This window comes from Lactuca serriola, chromosome 3, assembly GCF_051521515.1.
Source record: "Lactuca serriola cultivar US96UC23 chromosome 3, Lser_US96UC23_V15, whole genome shotgun sequence".
Taxonomy (NCBI): Eukaryota; Viridiplantae; Streptophyta; class Magnoliopsida; order Asterales; family Asteraceae; genus Lactuca; species Lactuca serriola.
The window spans coordinates 32028287-32050467 of NC_136410.1; the positions used below are offsets into that span (position 1 = coordinate 32028287).

At 38.4% G+C, this 22181-nt stretch overlaps 2 protein-coding genes and 1 long non-coding RNA gene across 5 annotated transcripts; 1 reads left to right on the forward strand and 2 right to left on the reverse strand.

Annotated features, from left to right (window-relative positions):
• Positions 1 to 404: 404 nt before the first annotated feature.
• Positions 405 to 11870, reverse strand: LOC145094327 (uncharacterized). The gene is made up of 3 exons (XR_013703291.1): positions 11682 to 11870; positions 950 to 1021; positions 405 to 486 (listed from the first exon to the last, which is right to left on the reverse strand). It is a non-coding gene; the product is annotated as an uncharacterized LOC145094327 (long non-coding RNA).
• Positions 11871 to 14250: 2380 nt separating this feature from the next.
• LOC145091800 (Tetratricopeptide repeat (TPR)-like superfamily protein) lies at positions 14251 to 17033 on the forward strand. The gene has a single exon (XM_079029602.1). The coding sequence runs from the start codon at positions 14382 to 14384 to the stop codon at positions 16896 to 16898; it is 2517 nt and encodes an 838-aa protein (XP_078885728.1). The 5' UTR covers positions 14251 to 14381; the 3' UTR covers positions 16899 to 17033.
• Positions 17034 to 18008: 975 nt separating this feature from the next.
• On the reverse strand, positions 18009 to 21924 carry LOC145091801 (N-acetylglucosaminyl transferase component family protein / Gpi1 family protein). Of its 3 annotated transcripts, none has more exons than XM_079029605.1 (8): positions 21515 to 21924; positions 20688 to 21020; positions 20468 to 20608; positions 20062 to 20387; positions 19483 to 19977; positions 19054 to 19406; positions 18875 to 18968; positions 18009 to 18368 (listed from the first exon to the last, which is right to left on the reverse strand). In XM_079029605.1, exons 1-8 carry the CDS (start codon positions 21737 to 21739, stop codon positions 18233 to 18235), a joined length of 2103 nt encoding a protein of 700 aa, XP_078885731.1. In that variant the 5' UTR covers positions 21740 to 21924; the 3' UTR covers positions 18009 to 18232. The 3 variants fall into 3 exon arrangements, with proteins under 3 accessions (XP_078885731.1, XP_078885730.1, XP_078885732.1); XM_079029604.1 differs by having other exon boundaries at positions 20468 to 20604; positions 20684 to 21020; XM_079029606.1 differs by having other exon boundaries at positions 20684 to 21020; positions 21515 to 21923.
• Between the last annotated feature and the right edge of the window lie 257 nt (positions 21925 to 22181).

A 22181-nucleotide genomic window follows, 5' to 3' on the forward strand; every position in this document is an offset into this window, starting at 1 on the left:
TTAAGAAATTCCATAAAATAAGTTGTAAGCATTGTACATGTAAAATTATAAAAAATACATACCTGAAAATGACAAGAACAATAAGGAGTTAGAGCTCTATGGTAGAGTCGTGCTGATAACGTGTTATAAAATATGATCAAATAACAAGATACATTATAGATAAAGAAAGACATGAGAATAAAGAGAACTTTTATTCCAATATTTGTGATGAAATCATCAAACTTTACAATACATAATTGTAACGACCCAATTTTCATGACCAAAAAATTTCGTTTTAAAAACATTACTTTTAGAAAATATTAAAAACTAAAACATTGTCTGATCGAATTATCACACAAGTGAACCATGTCTAAAAGCCAATTCATACATTCAATCAAAATATCAGAGTACAAATCCCAGTGAAGCTCGTAAATGCGGAAACCGGAGAGTGTGTGTGTGTGACGTGCCGCTACCGCGCCGGCTCCTTTCCCCTAGCTGAGGAGGTACCTGAAACCAAAACTGAAAACTGTAAGCACAAAGCTTAGTGAGTTCCCCCATAATACCACATACCATGCAACATATAACAACCATTGTTCAGCTAGGAGTTACGGGCCTTGCCCACACTCGGGAAGGTACGGGCCCTGCCCACACTTCGCTAGCCGGGAGATACGGGCATCGCCCACACTTGTGAAGATACGGGCCCTGCCCACACTTCGCTATCTAGGAGATACGGGCCTAGCCCACACTCCAACCTCGGAGAGATACGGGCCCTGCCCACACTCAACCGCTAACTCATAACATACAAGTATCACGTAGACAACAAGTATAAGCAATTCTATCATATTAACACATATATCATACTTGACTAAACCCAGAGATACGGGCTCGGCCCACACTCTAGTACTAGCATCTCGTCTACACGGGTCGGCCTTGGTGCCTTGGACCCGTTCCTACTAGAAAGGAAACTCACCTCGAAATAGCTGCTGGTCTGTGTGGGAATTGATCACCTACTACTGCTGCTGCTGCTCCGGAAACCCTCCGGCTGCAATTCCCACAATATACTCAATCAAACACTGATCACTGACCTTTGGGTAAAATGACCATTTTACCCCTGACCTTGCCCTAAGTCAAAGTCAGAGTCAACTTTTCAGTTGACCTCGACTCGCTGTGACATCCCCATATTTCTCGGCCAGAAAAGACCGATTTAATTTATGCTTTTTAAAATAAAATCAGAGAAATCTTTTTATAAGATATTTCGGAATTGGTCCCCAAACAATATATGATAAAAGTTTTATCAAAATCCTTCATTAAGAAGGTATATATTTTCCATATATATATCAAAACCTCGGGATGTCATGTTCCGATACAGATCAAAAGCATAAACAAGACATTATAAGCCTTTCAATAGTTATTTACAACTACTAGCCTATAATCCAAAAATCTCTCGTCATCCTCCGACTATGCTCGGGGTCCACTACCTGTAATCATAAAACTGAGTGGGTCAGGCTTGGGAGCCTGGTGAGCATATAGGGTTTTCAACCCACAATAATAATATACTTATTAAGTTCACCAATCAACAATAACCCTGATTACCCATTCCCGTTGTCCTCACTTTACGTCCCTAAACATCTATCACAAGAGACCTAGCCTAAGGATTATCATCGGGATGGACACTACTGCTAAGGGGTTTCCTCAGCCATACATGTCCTTAAGGCAATCATGAGGGGGATGAAGTACGCCAATGAAAATTTAATTCATCAACACCTACAAGTTGCGAACCTGCTAGTGTTCCACTGGACTATCTAGAAAGTCCGTGGTCGTCATCTATACTTCGCTAGATGGCTACAACAACAACACAACATCGACATCGAGGCCTCTCACCATTTTAACACACATCAACTATTTCATCTACCCATGTTCTACCCAACATATTTTGTAGATAAAAAGCATATACAGTTTAAAACTTGTATAAAACATCAATTCAACAGTCACCTCGAATAAACAATTAGCATATTTACACATAACACGTATTTCAAGGTAAATACTTCATATCTATGTGTAAATTGAAAGTAACTACACACTCACTTATTTTGGTGAAAATCGGGCAGCAATTCGTTTCCTAAAACGATCGTTTCTAATAAAACCGGGAGTTTTATTGAGAAACCGGGCTCTGCAAAAGTCGGGCTTCGAAACCGAAAAGATAAATTTTTCGGGCTTCTCGGGCACTTCGTGGGGTATTCCGGGCTTTACAATTGATACCGGGGCTTTGCGGGATGTTAAGATGAAGAAAATATGGAGAGAGGGGCTAAAAATGGCTAAATTCCAAAAGTAACCGGAAACCCTCGCAGGTACCCTTCTATTTATAGGGTCCGAAGTTTGATCCAAAGGCTGAGAAGTTTCCTGATCCGACGGCTAAGAGGCTTCGCAGGGGGGGGTCTCGCACATGGCTCGCATGGCTCGCACATGGCTCGCACATGCGAGGGCTCGCTGTCGGCTTCTAAGTGGACCGCGGCTTGCTGGCGCACCTGCGAGGCTCGGAGCTAGGCTATGCGAGGCTCGGACACACGCGGCAGCTGGGCGAAGCTTCGGCTGGGGAGCTGGCTGCTTCGGATTGGGCCTCCTCCTCGGTCGAATCAGAAGAGGACACGTGGCTCGCATGACTCAGCAGCCTCGGTGACTCAGCAGCCTAATGACTCAGCAGCCAGGTGACTCAGCAGGACACATGTCACTTTCTAAGCGAGGGTGACGTGGCAATTGTGACTATGCGAAATTTCTCGGTTTTCGTGCCAAAACTTCTAAAATCCATAACTTTCGCATACGAGCTCCGTTTTTGACGTTCTTTATATGCACGCGTAGCTAAAATTACGATCTACAACTTTCGTTTAGACTTCGTCGGCTAATTTTGACTTTAATTTTTATATTATTATTTTTAACAGACCGGGACAGGAAATCCGTTAAAAATTCATAACTTCTTCATCCGACGTCCGTTTTCGTCAGACTTTTTACCGTTGTGCTCCTAATGACGAGACCTTCAATTCTCGTTTAGGTTGTGTCGGCTAAAAATCGCTCGATCTAAAATTCGAGTTTTTAGCTATCTACTGCTACGCTGAAACTTCGAAAAATCATAACTTCCTCATACGAAGTCAGATTTGGGCGTTCTTTTTATCGAACTTCTCGGTTTAACGAATACTACAACTTTCGTTTAGATTACTAAGGCTAAAAAGTAGTTTATCAAAAACTCACTTTTTACGACATTCAGCACCGTGCCGGTTTTGTCGCAAAACTTCGACAGGTCATAACTTCTTCGTTATAACTCGGATTTTGGTATTCTTTATATCCCCGAAATCCTTGTTTCGACCACTACAACTTTATGTAAAGATATCGGGCTTATCTCACACTTTAATTTTGACGCTTATTTTTATTCTTAATTAATTAAGCCCTAATACTTAAGCATAAAACACATAATTCACATAATATTCACATAACTCCTTTTCATTTCTTCAAAATGAGTTACAATGGTTAACCTAGACTATCAACTCAATATAAATGCCTAGGCTAGAAACACGAATGTTACAATTCTCTCCCTCTTAGGATGATTCCGTCCCCGGAATCACATATCACCAAACAACTGCGGGTAGCAACTCATCATGTCACTCTCCGTTTCCCAAGTGAGATTTGGTCCATTCGTATGTTTCCAGCGCACAAGCACTAAATCGACCATCTTGCGTCGTAACTTCATAGTCTTACGGTCAACGATTGCCTCAGGTTCTTCGATCAACCTCTTGTTTTCATCCAACCTTAACTCAGAAATCGGAATTATGTCGGGCACATCTCCTGTGAATTTTCTCAAATAACACACATGAAAGGTGTTATGAATACCCTCTAGTTCTTCCGGTAACTCTAGCTTGTAAGCTTGATTCCCGATCCTCTGAAGAACTTTAAATGGTCCAATAAACCTTGGACTCAACTTCCCTCGTTTCCCAAATCTTATAAGTCCCTTCCACGGCGAGACTTTAAGTAAAACCGAATCTCCAACATCGAAGGATATCGGTCGTCTTTTCTTGTCAGCATAACTCTTTTGTCGATCTTGAGCAGCTAACATCCTTTCCCTTATCACTTTCAACTTTTCAGCAGTCTCATGGACTATTTCAGGTCCCATAAACTGCTTTTCCCCAGCTTCCAGCCAACATGATGGCGTTCGACACTTCTCCCCATACAAAGCGTGATAAGGTGTCATCTTAATGCTTGAGTGGAAACTATTATTATAGGAGAATTCTACTAAAGGTAAGTGTTCATCCCAGTTACCTTGGAATTCTAGGGTACATGCTCTCAGCATATCCTCCAATGTTTGAATCGTTCGCTCGCTCTGACCATCGGTTTGCGGATGGTAAGCTGTACTCAAACACAACTTGGTACCCAATTCCTCTTGTAGACTCCTCCAAAACCTTGAGGTAAAACGGCTGTCACGATCGGACACAATCGTTAACGGAACACCGTGAAGCCTCACAATTTCCTTCACGTAAGAATTCGCAAGTTTATCCATAGACCATTTCTCTTTGGCCGCTATGAAATGCGCACTCTTAGTGAAGCGATCAACGACCACCCAAATCATGTCGTGACCGTTCCTTGTTCTGGGCAGTTTAGTTACAAAATCCATGGTGACATCTTCCCATTTACCCATGGGTACGGGTAAAGGTTCTAAACTCCCATACGGTTTCTGATGTTGTGCCTTAACCCTAGCACAAGTTACACACTCGGCCACATACTTAGCAACATCGAGCTTCATCGTCGGCCACCAATAATAGGGTTTTAGATCCCTATACATTTTCGTACTGCCGGGATGAATTGAGTACATGGTCTTGTGAGCTTCTTCCATCAGAAGATCTCTTATTCCGCCCGTCTTAGGTACCCAAATTCTATCTTGAAATACCTTCAACCCTTGGTTGTTTGTACCGAACACTAACGTTTTGCCTAAACGTTCTTCCTTTCGGTCATTTTTCTCTAAAGCTTCCTCTTGAGCTTTCTTTATACTTCCCACAATTGTCGAGACAACTTCAATTCTCAATGCTCTTGGCCTTTTCTTTTCAAGGTTTACCTTCCGACTGAGAGCATCGGCAACAACATTTGCTTTACCAGGGTGGTAAAGTATCTCACAGTCATAGTCCTTGAGTAACTCTAGCCAGCGTCGTTGCCTCATGTTCAATTCCTTCTGATTAAAGAGATATTGGAGACTCTTATGATCAGTGAAAAGTTTACACTTTGTGCCATAAAGATAATGCCTCCATATCTTCAAGGCAAATACTACCGCTGCCAACTCCAAATCATGAGTGGGGTAGTTCTTTTCATGCTCCTTCAATTGCCTCGATGCATACGCGATCACTTTATCCCTTTGGGTCAGAACACAACCTAACCCAACTCCGGATGCATCGCTATAAACTGCAAAGTCATCAACTCCTTCGGGCAATGAAAGAATCGGTGCTTCACACAATCTCTTCTTCAACTTCTCAAAGGCTTCCTTATGCTTCTCATTCCAAGAATAAGTGGCTCCTTTGTGGGTCAAAGCTGTTAATGGAGTAGCAATCGAAGAAAAGCCTTGGATAAACCTTCGGTAATATCCAGCTAATCCTAAAAAGCTTCGAATCTCCGTAGGACTTTTTGGTTGTTCCCACTTCATTACAGCTTCAATCTTTGCTGGGTCGACCATTATCCCTTCTTGGTTAACCACATGACCTAAAAATTGGACTTCTTGAATCCAAAATTCACACTTGGAGAACTTTGCATACAGCTTCTCCTTTTTCAGGACTTCTAGCACTTCACGCATATGCTTTTCATGCTCCTGCTTGCTTTTCGAATAAATCAAGATATCATCTATGAATACTATCACGGATTTATCTAAGAATGGTTTACAAACCCTATTCATCAAATCCATGAAAGCTGCTGGGGCATTGGTTAGTCCGAACGACATAACCAAAAATTCATAGTGTCCATATCTCGTTCTAAAAGCAGTCTTTTCGATGTCCTGCTCTCTCACCTTTAGTTGATGGTATCCCGACCTAAGATCGATCTTCGAGAAATAGCTCGAACCCTGCAACTGGTCGAACAAGTCATCGATCCTTGGCAACGGGTACTTGTTCTTTATCGTCACTTTGTTCAGCTCTCTGTAATCGATGCACATTCTCATGCTTCCGTCTTTCTTCTTTACAAATAACACAGGGGCTCCCCAGGGTGATGAACTAGGTCGAATAAAACCTTTGTCCAATAACTCCTGAAGTTGTGTCATAAGTTCTTTCATTTCGGTTGGCGCTAGTCGATAAGGTGCTTTCGCTATCGGCGTCGTTCCTGGCAACAAGTCGATACGAAATTCTACTTGTCGATCAGGGGGCAATCCGGGAAGATCTTCGGGAAAGACTTCCGGATAATCACACACCACCGGAATATTCTGCACCTCCTTCTTTTCCATCTTGGCATCGATCACGAATGCTAGATATGATGTACATCCCTTGGCCAAACACTTTCTGGCTTTCATTAGGGAAATTATTCCAGAGTTTACTCTGCGTTTGTCTCCGTACACCATAAACGACTCTTTCCCTGGCGGGTTTACTTTTACTATCTTCTTTCTACATAGTATTTCTGCGTCATTGGCGCTAAGCCAATCCATTCCTAGAACTATGTCGAATCCATTTAACTCGATAGGCAATAATTCCTCTTGGAACTTATTCCCATCCAAGTCAATGAGGATGTTTTTCATACGATGGCTAACAGGTACAAACTTGCCACTAGCAATCTCGACTATTATAACATTAACTAGCATATCTACAGGCAAAGCTAGCTTTCTACCAAATTCATGCGATATAAAGGAGTAATTGGCTCCAGAATCAAACAAAATTTGGGCAGGCAATTCGTTTACGAGAAAGGTACCTGAAGCAACATCGGCTTCTTCTTTCGCAGCTTCGAGGGTCATCTGAAAGGCTCTCGCCTTCGGCTTTGGTGGTAGATTGGGTTTTGCTGCATCCTTCTTCTTCGGGCAGTCCCTCAAAATATGCCCTTCTTCATTGCACCCAAAACATACGTTCTTATTGAGGGTGCATTCATTGGCATAATGCCCTGGCTTTCCACATTTGTAACAAGTGACTTCCATGCTGCACTTCCCAGCATGTTTCTTCTTACACTTGTTACACCACTTGGCTTCGCTTCCTCCTCCAAACTTTCTCGAACCAGTCTTCGAGAATTTGTTCTTTTTATTGGAACCTGAAGTTCCTTCAAACTTTCGCTTTTCGCCAACTTCAACCTTGCTGGCGGCTCTCCCTTTTATCATATCTTCAACAGACTTGGCAGCCCAGATAGCTGCCTCCAAAGTAAGTGCCTGACGTACTGGCACCGCATACTCCCATGGAAGTCCCTTTGCGTACCTGTCTATTTTTGCCAACTCATCTGGGACAATACGCAAAGCAAACTCCATTTTGTCTATGAAGTTATTTGTATATTCGTCAACGGTCATACTCCCCTTCTGCAACGTTAGAAATTGGTTTTCTAACTCAAGTACGTTTTGGGCCGAGCAGTACTTGCGCTTGAAGTGCACTAAGAACTCTGCCCAAGTTAATTGCAGTGGCTCGTTAGGGCTTAGGGTTTTCCCCAAAGTGCTCCACCAACGGGCAGCACTACCCCTGAACTGACGTACTGCAAACGTAGTTTGTAACTTGCCTTGGCAATCACAAGTCATGAAAGCCAAATCCATTTCCGATATCCAATCCATTACTCCGACAGGATCTTGTTTTCCATTGAAGGTCGATGGCTTGCAAGTCATAAAGTCCTTATACTTGCACCCATTTCTCTCCGCTCTACCCTCGTGGTTATTCCTCCCAACCACAAGCGGTTCACCATGACCAACCGATCTGCTACTGTTCCCTTCTTCAGATCGATCGTTATTTAGTTCACGTTGTTCAACAGGAACTGAAGGTTCATCCCTGTCGTTCAGCAACATTTGCCTCAATTCCTCCCTCTATTCAGCCAACATGGCCTGAATCATAGTTCGTACTCCAGCCATAGTGATGGGTTCGGGTGCAGCTCCTACTATAGGCACCTGTTCCACCACTGGAGGTTGAGGTTGTTGGTTTCTGTTTGCAATTCCAGCTCCACTCCGAGTTCTTGCCATTACAATCTATATACCGAATAAGGCGAAATTTAGGTCTTTATCCTTGTTAGACATGTCAATTCCCTTATCACTCCAAAACGTTTACATGTTAGTTCTAATCTCGTATTCATACACTTAGAATCCTACACACATAAGGTTTCCAGATCCGGTCGGCAACAGACCATAGATCCGAACAAATAATGGCACACATGGCAAACACATAGCATTTAGCACATAAGGGCATTTTAGGCATCTTCCCTAAAATAAACTAGTGCTCGTGCCTAAAATAAGGTAGACACTCATCTCACAATCATCACTTAGCATTCTAAGTTCAAGTCTAGAAATTCTACAATTTCTTAGTTCGCTTAAACTAATGCTCTGATACCAACTGTGACATCCCCATATTTCTCGGCCAGAAAAGACCGATTTAATTTATGCTTTTTAAAATAAAATCAGAGAAATCTTTTTATAAGATATTTCGGAATTGGTCCCCAAACAATATATGATAAAAGTTTTATCAAAATCCTTCATTAAGAAGGTATATATTTTCCATATATATATCAAAACCTCGGGATGTCATGTTCCGATACAGATCAAAAGCATAAACAAGACATTATAAGCCTTTCAATAGTTATTTACAACTACTAGCCTATAATCCAAAAATCTCTCGTCATCCTCCGACTATGCTCGGGGTCCACTACCTGTAATCATAAAACTGAGTGGGTCAGGCTTGGGAGCCTGGTGAGCATATAGGGTTTTCAACCCACAATAATAATATACTTATTAAGTTCACCAATCAACAATAACCCTGATTACCCATTCCCGTTGTCCTCACTTTACGTCCCTAAACATCTATCACAAGAGACCTAGCCTAAGGATTATCATCGGGATGGACACTACTGCTAAGGGGTTTCCTCAGCCATACATGTCCTTAAGGCAATCATGAGGGGGATGAAGTACGCCAATGAAAATTTAATTCATCAACACCTACAAGTTGCGAACCTGCTAGTGTTCCACTGGACTATCTAGAAAGTCCGTGGTCGTCATCTATACTTCGCTAGATGGCTACAACAACAACACAACATCGACATCGAGGCCTCTCACCATTTTAACACACATCAACTATTTCATCTACCCATGTTCTACCCAACATATTTTGTAGATAAAAAGCATATACAGTTTAAAACTTGTATAAAACATCAATTCAACAGTCACCTCGAATAAACAATTAGCATATTTACACATAACACGTATTTCAAGGTAAATACTTCATATCTATGTGTAAATTGAAAGTAACTACACACTCACTTATTTTGGTGAAAATCGGGCAGCAATTCGTTTCCTAAAACGATCGTTTCTAATAAAACCGGGAGTTTTATTGAGAAACCGGGCTCTGCAAAAGTCGGGCTTCGAAACCGAAAAGATAAATTTTTCGGGCTTCTCGGGCACTTCGTGGGGTATTCCGGGCTTTACAATTGATACCGGGGCTTTGCGGGATGTTAAGATGAAGAAAATATGGAGAGAGGGGCTAAAAATGGCTAAATTCCAAAAGTAACCGGAAACCCTCGCAGGTACCCTTCTATTTATAGGGTCCGAAGTTTGATCCAAAGGCTGAGAAGTTTCCTGATCCGACGGCTAAGAGGCTTCGCAGGGGGGGGTCTCGCACATGGCTCGCATGGCTCGCACATGGCTCGCACATGCGAGGGCTCGCTGTCGGCTTCTAAGTGGACCGCGGCTTGCTGGCGCACCTGCGAGGCTCGGAGCTAGGCTATGCGAGGCTCGGACACACGCGGCAGCTGGGCGAAGCTTCGGCTGGGGAGCTGGCTGCTTCGGATTGGGCCTCCTCCTCGGTCGAATCAGAAGAGGACACGTGGCTCGCATGACTCAGCAGCCTCGGTGACTCAGCAGCCTAATGACTCAGCAGCCAGGTGACTCAGCAGGACACGTGTCACTTTCTAAGCGAGGGTGACGTGGCAATTGTGACTATGCGAAATTTCTCGGTTTTCGTGCCAAAACTTCTAAAATCCATAACTTTCGCATACGAGCTCCGTTTTTGACGTTCTTTATATGCACGCGTAGCTAAAATTACGATCTACAACTTTCGTTTAGACTTCGTCGGCTAATTTTGACTTTAATTTTTATATTATTATTTTTAACAGACCGGGACAGGAAATCCGTTAAAAATTCATAACTTCTTCATCCGACGTCCGTTTTCGTCAGACTTTTTACCGTTGTGCTCCTAATGACGAGACCTTCAATTCTCGTTTAGGTTGTGTCGGCTAAAAATCGCTCGATCTAAAATTCGAGTTTTTAGCTATCTACTGCTACGCTGAAACTTCGAAAAATCATAACTTCCTCATACGAAGTCAAATTTGGGCGTTCTTTTTATCGAACTTCTCGGTTTAACGAATACTACAACTTTCGTTTAGATTACTAAGGCTAAAAAGTAGTTTATCAAAAACTCACTTTTTACGACATTCAGCACCGTGCCGGTTTTGTCGCAAAACTTCGACAGGTCATAACTTCTTCGTTATAACTCGGATTTTGGTATTCTTTATATCCCCGAAATCCTTGTTTCGACCACTACAACTTTATGTAAAGATATCGGGCTTATCTCACACTTTAATTTTGACGCTTATTTTTATTCTTAATTAATTAAGCCCTAATACTTAAGCATAAAACACATAATTCACATAATATTCACATAACTCCTTTTCATTTCTTCAAAATGAGTTACAATGGTTAACCTAGACTATCAACTCAATATAAATGCCTAGGCTAGAAACACGAATGTTACACTCGCCGAGTTGGCTTTCCAACTCGCCAAGTCCCTACGCAAACGACTGCCCTGAATCCTGATCCTACTCGTCGAGTTAGGCGACGACTCGACGGGTTCACCTTCTTCACCAATATTCAAGTCCTTCATCCTACTCGCCGAGTTGTATGAACAACTCGCCGAGTTCATCTTCATCCGATGAACACTTATGCGAAGACTCGCCGAGTTGTATGAACAACTCGTCGAGTCTGTTCTTGATCTAAGGAGATTGCCTTGAACTCGCCGAGTCAGGGCATTGACTCGCCGAGTACCTCCATAGATGAGTTAAGCTTCCGACTCACTGAGTCACACCCCGTGACTCACTGCTCACTCGATACTACGAAAAAGGAGACAAACTCGGAGACTCGCGAATAGACTCGCCGAGTCATATGAACGACTCGCCGAGTCGTTTCCATGCACCTACTGAATACACGAATTTGCTCGATTCCAGTCCATGCCATTCATAGATCTGGACTTCTAGGACACAAATCACACGTAAAGTTTCCAACTTTACGTGTGGATATTCACCAATATGGATTTTAGGGCTCAAAATGTCCCAAAAGGGTAGATCTAGGGCTAACAAGCAACATGGGGCCAAAAAGCTAACAGATCTGAGCCCCTGGAGCTCAATCTTGCCTAGATCCAAAGGCCAAACGCCTTATTACGACATACAATGCACATACAAGCTTGGGGATTTGACCAAGAAGGACCCAAATGAAGTTTTAAGCATGGAATCAAGGGGAAAACGAGTTATACCTCAAAGGAACTGCTGGAAGAACACAAATAACGCTTGGATGGCTTCCCTTCTTCTGGATCTACTTCCTTCCTCTTTCAAAGCCTTCAAAAACACACACACTAACCTCAAACTCTCAAAGAATAGCTTAGAACGAGAGATACAGGGCTTTAAGGGTCAATGGGGGTCGACTTGGGGCTGATAAGTCCTTTAAATAGGGTGCAAACCCCTGAAACTTAGGGTTTCATCCAACAGCTGTGACTCGCCGAGTCCAGGATATGGACTCGCCGAGTCACCAACTTAAACGTGTCCCGGGTCCCGCATCCACTCGGCGAGTCGGACCTATGACTCGCCGAGTCCAAGGCTAAAAGAAAGGAAATACTCAAATAACATTTACGTACCAGGAACCGGGTGCTACAATAATATTCACTGTTTATACTAAACAAAGAAGATGAAAGGTCACGTATGATGTGAATGCACATTATAGTGGTGCATAACCACACTCATAAAACTCATAATAATGTTTGCTATAATGTTCACTAATTATAGAGAGTAATGAGGGATATGGAGAATCCAATAGTCATTCACTAAATAATAATTCATAACATTTCTATGGTTATCTAGTTCTAGTGAGCTATTACAATCCATAATCGATTTATACATATCGTATCTTCTATTAATAATGTTTATGTAAAAGAATAGGATATATGTTTGCTGAAGAACAGAAAGTAAATTAATTGAGTCTTAAGATTATTTAGGTTGTGTATTCGATAAATGTGTGGTATATTGACTACCCAACCAATAAGTCAACAACATGGTTCTCATCTCACCTTCCCTCCTTGTTCCTTTATATATTACAATTAACAAAATTAATATACATACTCGAAAGTGCTAATGATGATTTATTATGATGTAAGTACATGATTATATTTTCATCACCTAATTAATTATATCGACCACTTTGATAATTTGGTTTAAGTAGTACTGTATAATAATGTTTCGGATATGAATCTTAAATTTGTAAACCATAGTACATCTTGTAACAAGAAAGGGAGATTAGAAACAAGAAAAGGAGATAAGAATCGTACCATTGCAAATTTTTTTTACACTTATATTAAAACTAGGCGAATGCCCGCGCGTTGCGCAGAAGTAACTATATAGCTGACATTTTTACAAATATATGTTTTTGTAAATAAAACAATAATGTTGTCAAATTTGATATAATAATTCGTATGTTACGTTGATATAATATACTGATTATTTTGAATTATATGATAATATATAAATCTATTAAAATTACATAATCTTAATCTTTTGAATGACATCTACCCGTGGGTTACTCATGAATAAAATTAAATATAATATATGGTTTAATGTTATTATAGTTTTTGTTATTGTTAATTAATTTTTTAAAATTTATTTGTTTAACTTTTTAATTTCTGTCATTGTAATTATTTAAAACATCAAACAATTTTTTATTTTATTTTAAAGGTAACAATATAATAATTTATATAGAGTTATTTTTAACTATTGTTATGATAAGTTATTTTATGCTGCTTATTTGAAAACTTTTAACGATTATAAAAATATCCTTAGGAAATATTTTAGTTAAACTGATATTACAATTTAATTTTTGCATTTAGCACTATAATTTATCACTTTTAACTATTCACAAAATATTCTTTGGGTTGTTTAAGTGGAACTGAAATTTATATCGAAGTTGACCCTGTAATGTTATATTTAAATTAAAACTTCAAGTATTTTGTCAAAACCTTTCAAAAGTTGTAGCTTTAAACTGATAATGGTTTACATACAACAACATATTAAATCTAATAAATTAAGTATAATATGTTAAAAGTTAAAGACATAAGTTTATAAGTAGAAGTAAAAATATTATTTTAATATTGAAATTTAGTTTATTTATGATTATACTTTAGGTTTGATACTTATTTAACCTTATTATCTAACTTATAATCATTATCAGAAAGTCACTACAATTTATCACTTTTAACTATTTACAAAACATTTTTTCGGTTGTGTAAGTTGAATTAAAATTTATATTTAATTTGATCCTGTAAGGTTATATTTAAATTAGCAATTTAAGTATTTTATACAACATTTTCAAACAACAATATATTAGACCTAATAAAATATGTATAATATGTTAAAAGTTAAAAATATAACTTTATAAGTATAAGAAAATATATTCTTTTAATATTGAGATTTAATTTATATATGATTACACTTTAGGTTTATATTTATTTAACCTTATTAACCAACTTATAATCATTATTAGAAAGAAATTGAAAAGTCATAGGAGTTTCAAATGAATGTGGTGAAAGAAAAAATGAATGAGAGTTTCAAATGAATGTGGTGAAAGGAAAAATGTTTCCTTTATAAGTATATATAATGATAATGACTACATATATGAAAAAAATGACTTTTTAACATGGTTAAAAATATATGTAAAATAGTTAAAATTGTCAATTTTAACTTTTTTTTAACTAATAATGATAATAATAAATCAGATTCGAATACATTTTTTTCGATAATTTGACTATTTAGGTCCGGTCGTGCAGGGTTGCGGGATCATCGTTTATATCTCTTTAGAAGAATTGAGCTGAGATCCTAAAACCCTGCCTGATGCTCATAAACCTCTCCACACAGGGGTTTCGAGCTCACTGTATGGAACTATCTTCGTCTTCCCAAGTTTCAAACATATAATGCTCTTTTCTGCACATTCTCACTCATCATCGTTCGCCAAGGTAACACTCGCTCACCTCCTCAAATTCATACCATCCTTCAACTCCCTTCCATTTTCATCAACGCGGTTTCGCTCTACATCAGCACCATCATCACGAACACAGTTAATTAGCCACATAATAACATCATTTCGACAAAAAGACCACGATCAGCACCTGTTAAACCATTCTTCTATCTCTAATTTGAGACCCCATGAAGTAGAGCCCATTCTTTTTGGTCTACGCGCAACACCCGATTTAGCAATCAGTTTCTTCGAGTGGTCTGAGCGTCATCTAGGGTTCACTCATCATAACCTTGAATCTTTCTGTAGTCTCATTCATTTGTTGCTACAAAAACGAATGTTTGATGACGCACGCGGGGTGTTTGATAAAATGACTGAAAGGTTTAGGGATTTTGATTGTTTTCACGCTTTCCACATGGGTCTGACGAGTTATCAATCAAACGCTAGTACTGTCTATAGCTTCTTGGTTGATAACTATTGTCGAATTGGGAACATTGATAGGGCAGTTGAGTTGTTTTTTCAGATGTCAAAAATGGGTATATCAATCTCACCATATGCTTTGATGAGAATGATGAATTCTTTAGTTGATATGAACAGGATAGACATTATCCTGAATGTATACCAGGAAATAACTAATGAAACTAGAGAAAACAATGATTTGTGTTCAAATCTATATGGTTATGTTATGGGTGGTTTCTTCAAGAAAGGTGATGCTAATTTTGGATTTGAATTCCATAAAGCTATCATTAAAAGAGGACTTGTACCTAATGTAGTCACTTGTAATAAGATCATGAAAGGTCTTTGCAACGACAAATGTATAGGCATCGCTAACGACTTCTTGTCATTGATGACAGAAATAGGTCCAATCCCAACAGTAGTGACATTTAGCACATTAATGAAAGCATATTGCAAAGAAACAAAATTAAAAGACGCATTTCAACTCTATGATATGATGCTAGTAATAGGAATCACTCCTGATCTAGTTGTATACAGTATCTTGGTTGATGGTCTTTTTAGGGCAGGAAAATTGGATGAAGGGTATCAAGTAATCTTGGTGGCATTAGATAAAGGAATCATCTTGGATGTGGTGGTTCTTAGCTCCATGATAAATGCATATGTAAAAAAGGGAAATTTACAAAAGGGTTTTGATGTTTATAAAAAGATGCTCGATGAAGGGATTAAACCGAGTGTAGTTACATATGGGATTCTTATAAACGGATTGTGTCAAATTGGGAATCTTGATGAGGGTATCACTATTTTTGGTCAAATTTTGAAACAAGGTCTTCACCCATCCGTTCTAGTTTACACTAGTCTTATTGATGGCATGTGTAAATCTGGGAATTTGAGATATGGCTTCTGGTTGTATGATGAAATGGTAACATGTGGTTATACGCCAGATGAAACGGTATATAGTGTGCTTATAAATGGTCTCACAAAACAAGGTCGGATGCATGATGCTATTCGATTCTTCTACAAAAGTGATTTAAAACATGGTATAGTTGCTTATAACACTTTAATTGATGGTTTTTGTAAATTGAATCTAATGAAGGAAGCTGTGAAGTTGTACATGAAGATGGGTACGTATAATTTAAAACCTGATATAGTCACTTACACGATTCTCATCAAAGCAACAATCGAGTCCGGAAGGCTACCCGAAGCTTTGAATTTGTTCTATCAATCCCTGAAAACGGGTCTTCTTCCAGATCGTGTTACATATAGCGTACTTATAGACGGATTTTGTAAAGAAAATAATGTTTTTATCGGGTTATGGATTCTTGAAATGATGCTGAAAAACGGAGTAAAACCGGATATCGATGTTTACAACATTCTGATAAACGGTTTTTTCAAAACCGGGCAGTTACAAAAGGCGTTGGAGATTTTCGGGCAGGTTCAGGCATGCGGACCGGAACCGGATATTGTGACCTACAACACGATAATGAGCGGGTATTGTTCATTAAAAATGTTGAATGAAGCTGTTGAAGTTTTTTACAAAGAGGTGAAAAAGAAAGCGAATGTTGTTACTTACACGATCTTGATTGATGGATATTGTAAAGAAGGTAAAGTTGAAGATGCAATGTCGATGTTTTTAGTGATGTTGGAACAAGGTTTGGAACCTAATGTGGTTACATACAGCAGTTTGATTGATGGGTATTTCAAGATGTTGGAAATGGAAACTGCTCTTGAGTTGCATGAATCGATGCTTAGGAATGAGGTTTGTCCGAATATTGTAAGTTACAGTGTGTTGATTGATGGGCTTTGCAAACGGGGGTTGATGGAGGAAGCATTAATGGTGTTTCATGGTGCTTTGGGGAGGCGGTTGTTGCCAGATGTTATAGTGTATGGTATTTTGATTCATGGGTATTGTAAGGTTGGGAGATTAGGTGATGCTGTGTTGATGTATAGGCGTATGGTTGAACAAGGGATTGTTGCTGATGGATTTTTAAAGGGGATTCTTGCAGAGTATGGTGTGACATAGGTCTTATTTATTCATCCTATCTATGGTCTAAGGTGAGTGTGTTACACTTTTAAACAGAGGATAAATTTTCATTAGTAGCCACTTGGGTCTTGTATTCTACTTGAAAATGTAAATTTAATGATCCTTATTTGTGTATATTGTAAATTCAATGATCCTTAATTAACGTTTAAAAAGTTCAGACATGAAGTTATTAAGGATAAGTTGAAAATTTCTTCAAAAAGTCGCTAATGAATTTTTAAAGACTTGAGTTTTAGTTTGCTTTCTGGGATTTGGTTTGATTTTAGAGTTTAGATGAAGAAGATTGAGGAGTTGTTTTAGGGTTTTTGATGATGAAGAAGAAGATAGCATATAATGTAGTCCAGCGTCTTAAAACCTCCATGAAAAGATGTTATTTTCCTCTTAACAAATATAATTCAACTCATGATAATATTTTTAACAATGTGCTAATAAGTTGCAGTACAAATTTGGGAAGAAATACAGCACCATGAGCAAATGGAAGGTTGTATAAAACTATAAATAACATGATAAAACCAACCAGCCAACCAACCATTAGTTTGTTTTTTTAATCAAAGACACACAAACACTGATTTGTTCCTTAATCATCTCATGTTTATCTTTAATTTTTTTGAGGTTTTCCAGGCCATGATTTCTTTCACACACTTGGCCTCTCTATATCTTACCAAATAACATGCAACCAAAACAAACTGATGTTTCTTGAAATTTTCAGATAACTGAGTCAACTCAGCTATGAAAGACGACACTAATTCAGTCCAGACTTTTACATGCAAAGTTGAAACTTGAAATGCAGAAAACAAAACCCGTGAAAGATATCCAAGCGTGTGTCTTGTAGAACATCACAAGGTTTCTTGATGTTGGAACCCATTATAAAGATTGCATACCGACATGATTTCACCAATTTTTTTTTTTTGAAGTACCAAATTTTTTTTGCCAAGATCAACTGATGATGCATGATAGCTGCTTGGAAACACAAATCCTCTTAACATCTGACCATTTATGCAAATGCAAGCATAAAATATACCATCCCACAAAAACCACCTAGAGGCTGGCTCATAATATAAAATAACAATTTACACATTTTGCAAATCTATATGAATTCATAGTACTCCATATCATATCAAAATTTCATAAGTGAACTGATACCAAGATTACACAATCTGACATGACGACAATTGAATACATACATACCAAAATTTCATGAGATCACACGCGCACACACACACACACACAAACAAATATTCCTCAACTTGTCTACTACTCCTACCTAATCCTCCTCCTCATAAAACATATACAAAATTCCCATCAACATTTAACATTTAGCCCGGATTACATGCAAAAACAGCATCATAACAAAGCATCCAATATTCCTTCAATGGGATCCACATCCATGGCATTTTCCCATCAACACCCGCACCAGGTGCAACTGGAAGCTTGTATAGCGCAGAAGACAAACTGCATAAATAACCAAAAACATTACAATACAATGGTCAATGCTCAACTCTTTTTACTTTTCCCACTTACCTTATTATCACCAATACATACACCTTTTTAAACACTTTTTTTCCTAAAAGACTCAATAATCTATTGAATGTTTTATAAATCCCCCTTGTCTAATTTGTTATTTTCAAGCACACCTCAAATTTAAGAAAGAAAAAGTACAACCTGACATTGACATCTAAATAAACAAAAACATGGTATTTGAAGGTCTAAAAAGTAATATATTAAATAAGGGGGGTTAAATGAATATAATTTTGGAAATACTTTTATAGAAGCAACCTCTCTATCCTCGGATGGAGGTAAGAACCTCGTCTTGTTATGGGATTTGGGTTTTGTTGTTTTAACTTGTATATTCATTTTTATTCTATATATTTCTAATAACTTAGTTACTTAGTCAAAAAATAATAAAAATATATAAAACTAAATCTGATTAGGCGGAAATAATGATTATAAAAACTCACCTTCTTCCACTGAAAACTCCATACACTGATGAGCTAATTGATGATCTTGAAACAGCAGAACGTAGGTAACTAAAGTGTGGCTTCACCAATTCTCCTGAGGGAGTAACAATTTTAAAAGATTTAAATGAGATACATTCAAACAATGCAAAGAAGATATATATATAGAGCTCAGATGTTACCTAGAGTATAAGAATAACTATGAAGAGATGAGACCAAAACATCTGATCCAACACTTTCCTTTAAATCAACAGAAAATATCTGAAACCAAATCCCACATGGGAATCTGCTTGGCCTCAGCAACCAAAGGAAGATTTTGGTGTAGGGAGTAGCATGGATTACAGATATAGCAACCTCAATAATCATCAATATAAACCCAATTGTCGTATACATAATAGTAAACGACATATAAAAAGCTGAAGTAGTTGGCAGCAGAAGCAGAAGTGGAGTAAACAACAGAGACCCAACAATATGTTGTTCCACTGTGTAATCATAGCTATCTAACCTCTCACGAAGCGGATTCCATTTTTGCCCCCTGTCATACAATTCAAAACTCAAAACAAATTCACAACCCATTCAAGGGTAATCATGTCAAATTGTCAATTACCTACCTGAAAAGACGCCACAATGCTGTCGTTGCCTGTATCTGCCTCGAATAAATGAGTGATATTAACCAGTGTAGGGTTGAAATATGTGTTGTTGAGATGGTAATCATGTCAAGTGTTAATGCAGCAGGGGTTGTAATGCCAAAAATAATCCCGCTTGTTGCTAACCCTTTAATGAAAAAAATAAAAAGAAAACGCATGGACCCTAATACTGTAGACCAAAATTGAATTGCATTTAAAGAAAGAGTGCCAAGAACCCCTGCAAGCTCAGTGTTCAACTTAAAACCAGCAGGGTTTCCCATTAATCGTGCACAGCTTATGAGCCACCAGTTGTTTGTAACATCACCAGTGAAGGTCAAAATCGTCAAACAAGCGCAATTTGCATGAGTCAGCAATGTAAGGCCAAAAAGGTTCCCTAAGAGGATGTCAATAACTACACTCAACCACATGGAATGTCTGCGTTGTGAAGCTTTCTCTGCATACTCCACACATGATCCGGACCTTACAAATTAATAATATACAAATAATAAGTAGAAAAAATAAAAAATAAAAAAAGTACAAAAACTATGTCCAAGTCAAGATTACCTGGAATCATTGGTGTGAAGGAAGATTGGCCAATACAAGATTTGACAACATCGGACACGTATGTTCCTTGAGGTGTGAGGGAATAAATTGTGTAATGTGACGTATATAAAAGACTCTAATCCATAGCTTATAAGAAAATGGAGTAACTGGAGAACTATATACACGGATGTGGAAACAGAAGCAACAAACACAGCCAATAGTTGCCATATCAAAGTGATGAACTTGAAAACGAGAACATAGAAATGTGAAGGTCTATGAGGTGACACTTGTTCTTCAAAAAATGAGGTGGCAGCAGCAGCACAGTTGGTGGCAAGAATGACAGTATCCTATATACAATAAAAGTTAGGAAAAATGTGAAATTATTATAGAAAAGAAAGAAATGGATCACATGTTATTTTTTTTTTACCAGGTCAAGAACGAGCTTCTTTTGGTCAAGGTCTTCCACCCACTTTGGTTTTCTTGAAATTTTTTTGGCATGATCAGAAGAATGTTGGGTGCCCAAGGAGAAATGGTGACGCCCAAATCTAGGAGTTCCATAAATTACTATCTGATTCAGAACAATAAATAGTAAATATCAAGATACAAACATGTTCATGATGAAGCTAAGGTCTTCATGACTTACATACGTGGAGCTCAAGATTGGAAACAACTTGCTCATTCCAATGTATGTGATGTAATTTAGGAACCCATCCCAATTTTCTACTGGTGCGGATATAAGAACCACATACAAGTTGGATTGAATCGCTTTTTGTGAAATCTTTATAGTGTTCTAGCAATCCATCAACTTTATGGCATCCACAGATCTGGTGTCCACCTTTATCCTCTGATATAATTTGTTCAAATTGTTGACCCAAATGACCATTGCTAGAAGAGCTTGCTGAACAATAACCAAGCATAGAGAGCCCACATCTATTTTGTAAAGATGTTGGCATTCTTTTATTTATCTTGTGAAGTATCCCCTAATCAAGAAGATAAGTATGAAACAGTTGTTTTAGCGTCAAACAAATACCAAGTTTAAGTGCATTTTAAGCTGTACAAGGTCCAATTCTTCCATCTGAAATTAGGTCCAATTTAGATTTTAGAGCAGAATCATTAATTCTAGGTCAAATTCTTGAGTTTATTATCAGTTTCCTAATGTACTTGTTCCACATTCGATCACTATTAAGAGCGCGATAAATTGCTAAGAGAGATTAGCAACATTGCTTTCCCGATTGCGATTTACAAAATGATTCAGTTTCGTGCCCAAAGAAGGGTACATATGACCTAATTTGGTATAAGAAATCTAGAACTGATAAGTAGTGTCATTCTCATTGTAGGGAAGAGGTTTAACCACTCAATGTTCCGACCACAACCGAGAAAATGAATCAATGTGCGTAGCTCTGTTCATACAAAGATAAACCTAGCATTGTATCGGAGAATTCTCAACAAAAAGGAGTTGAAAAGTATTTGATACCTCGAGATCAGATCCGATAGAAGAGAAGGCAGCTTCATCGATTAAAAATGCTACGATAACTTCTAGAGGAACAGAAGCAGAGGAAGAAGAAGACGATGTAACGAACCAACCGAACAAGAAGGTGGAAGACTGTGGTTGGGTTGTTGGGGAGAGATGAGCAGGCCACCAAACCCTACACTTCCTCTTCATCGTTTTCAAAATACCGGAGCATCGGAATTCTCCCATGTCCTCATCGTGATTAACAGGGAGGCGCAGAGAGAAGTACCGCGGCAGTAGACGATGGAAATCAGTGGCGAGAGATTCCGCACTTGGAATTTGGGATCAATAAACCGTCGTTTAGTTCACACTGTGTGTGACTGAGAACTGAGCATGCAAAAAGACCAAGTTGCGAAAGGCCCCCAAATGGGATCGGTCCGACCTATGGTGAATTTCTTTTTAGGGATGTTGTCAAAAAAAAAATTAATAAATAAATAACCCTTTGTTATTGAGAGATAGACAATGAAGAATTTTCACACTATTGACCATGTAAGATAGACAATGAAGAATTTTCATACTATTGATTATGTAAGAATATGAATTTTGACACTTTGTTTTTCAATTTGTTACAATTCTGACCACTTGACCAGTTAATCAGGTTATATGCTGACGTGACATGCTAACATTATAT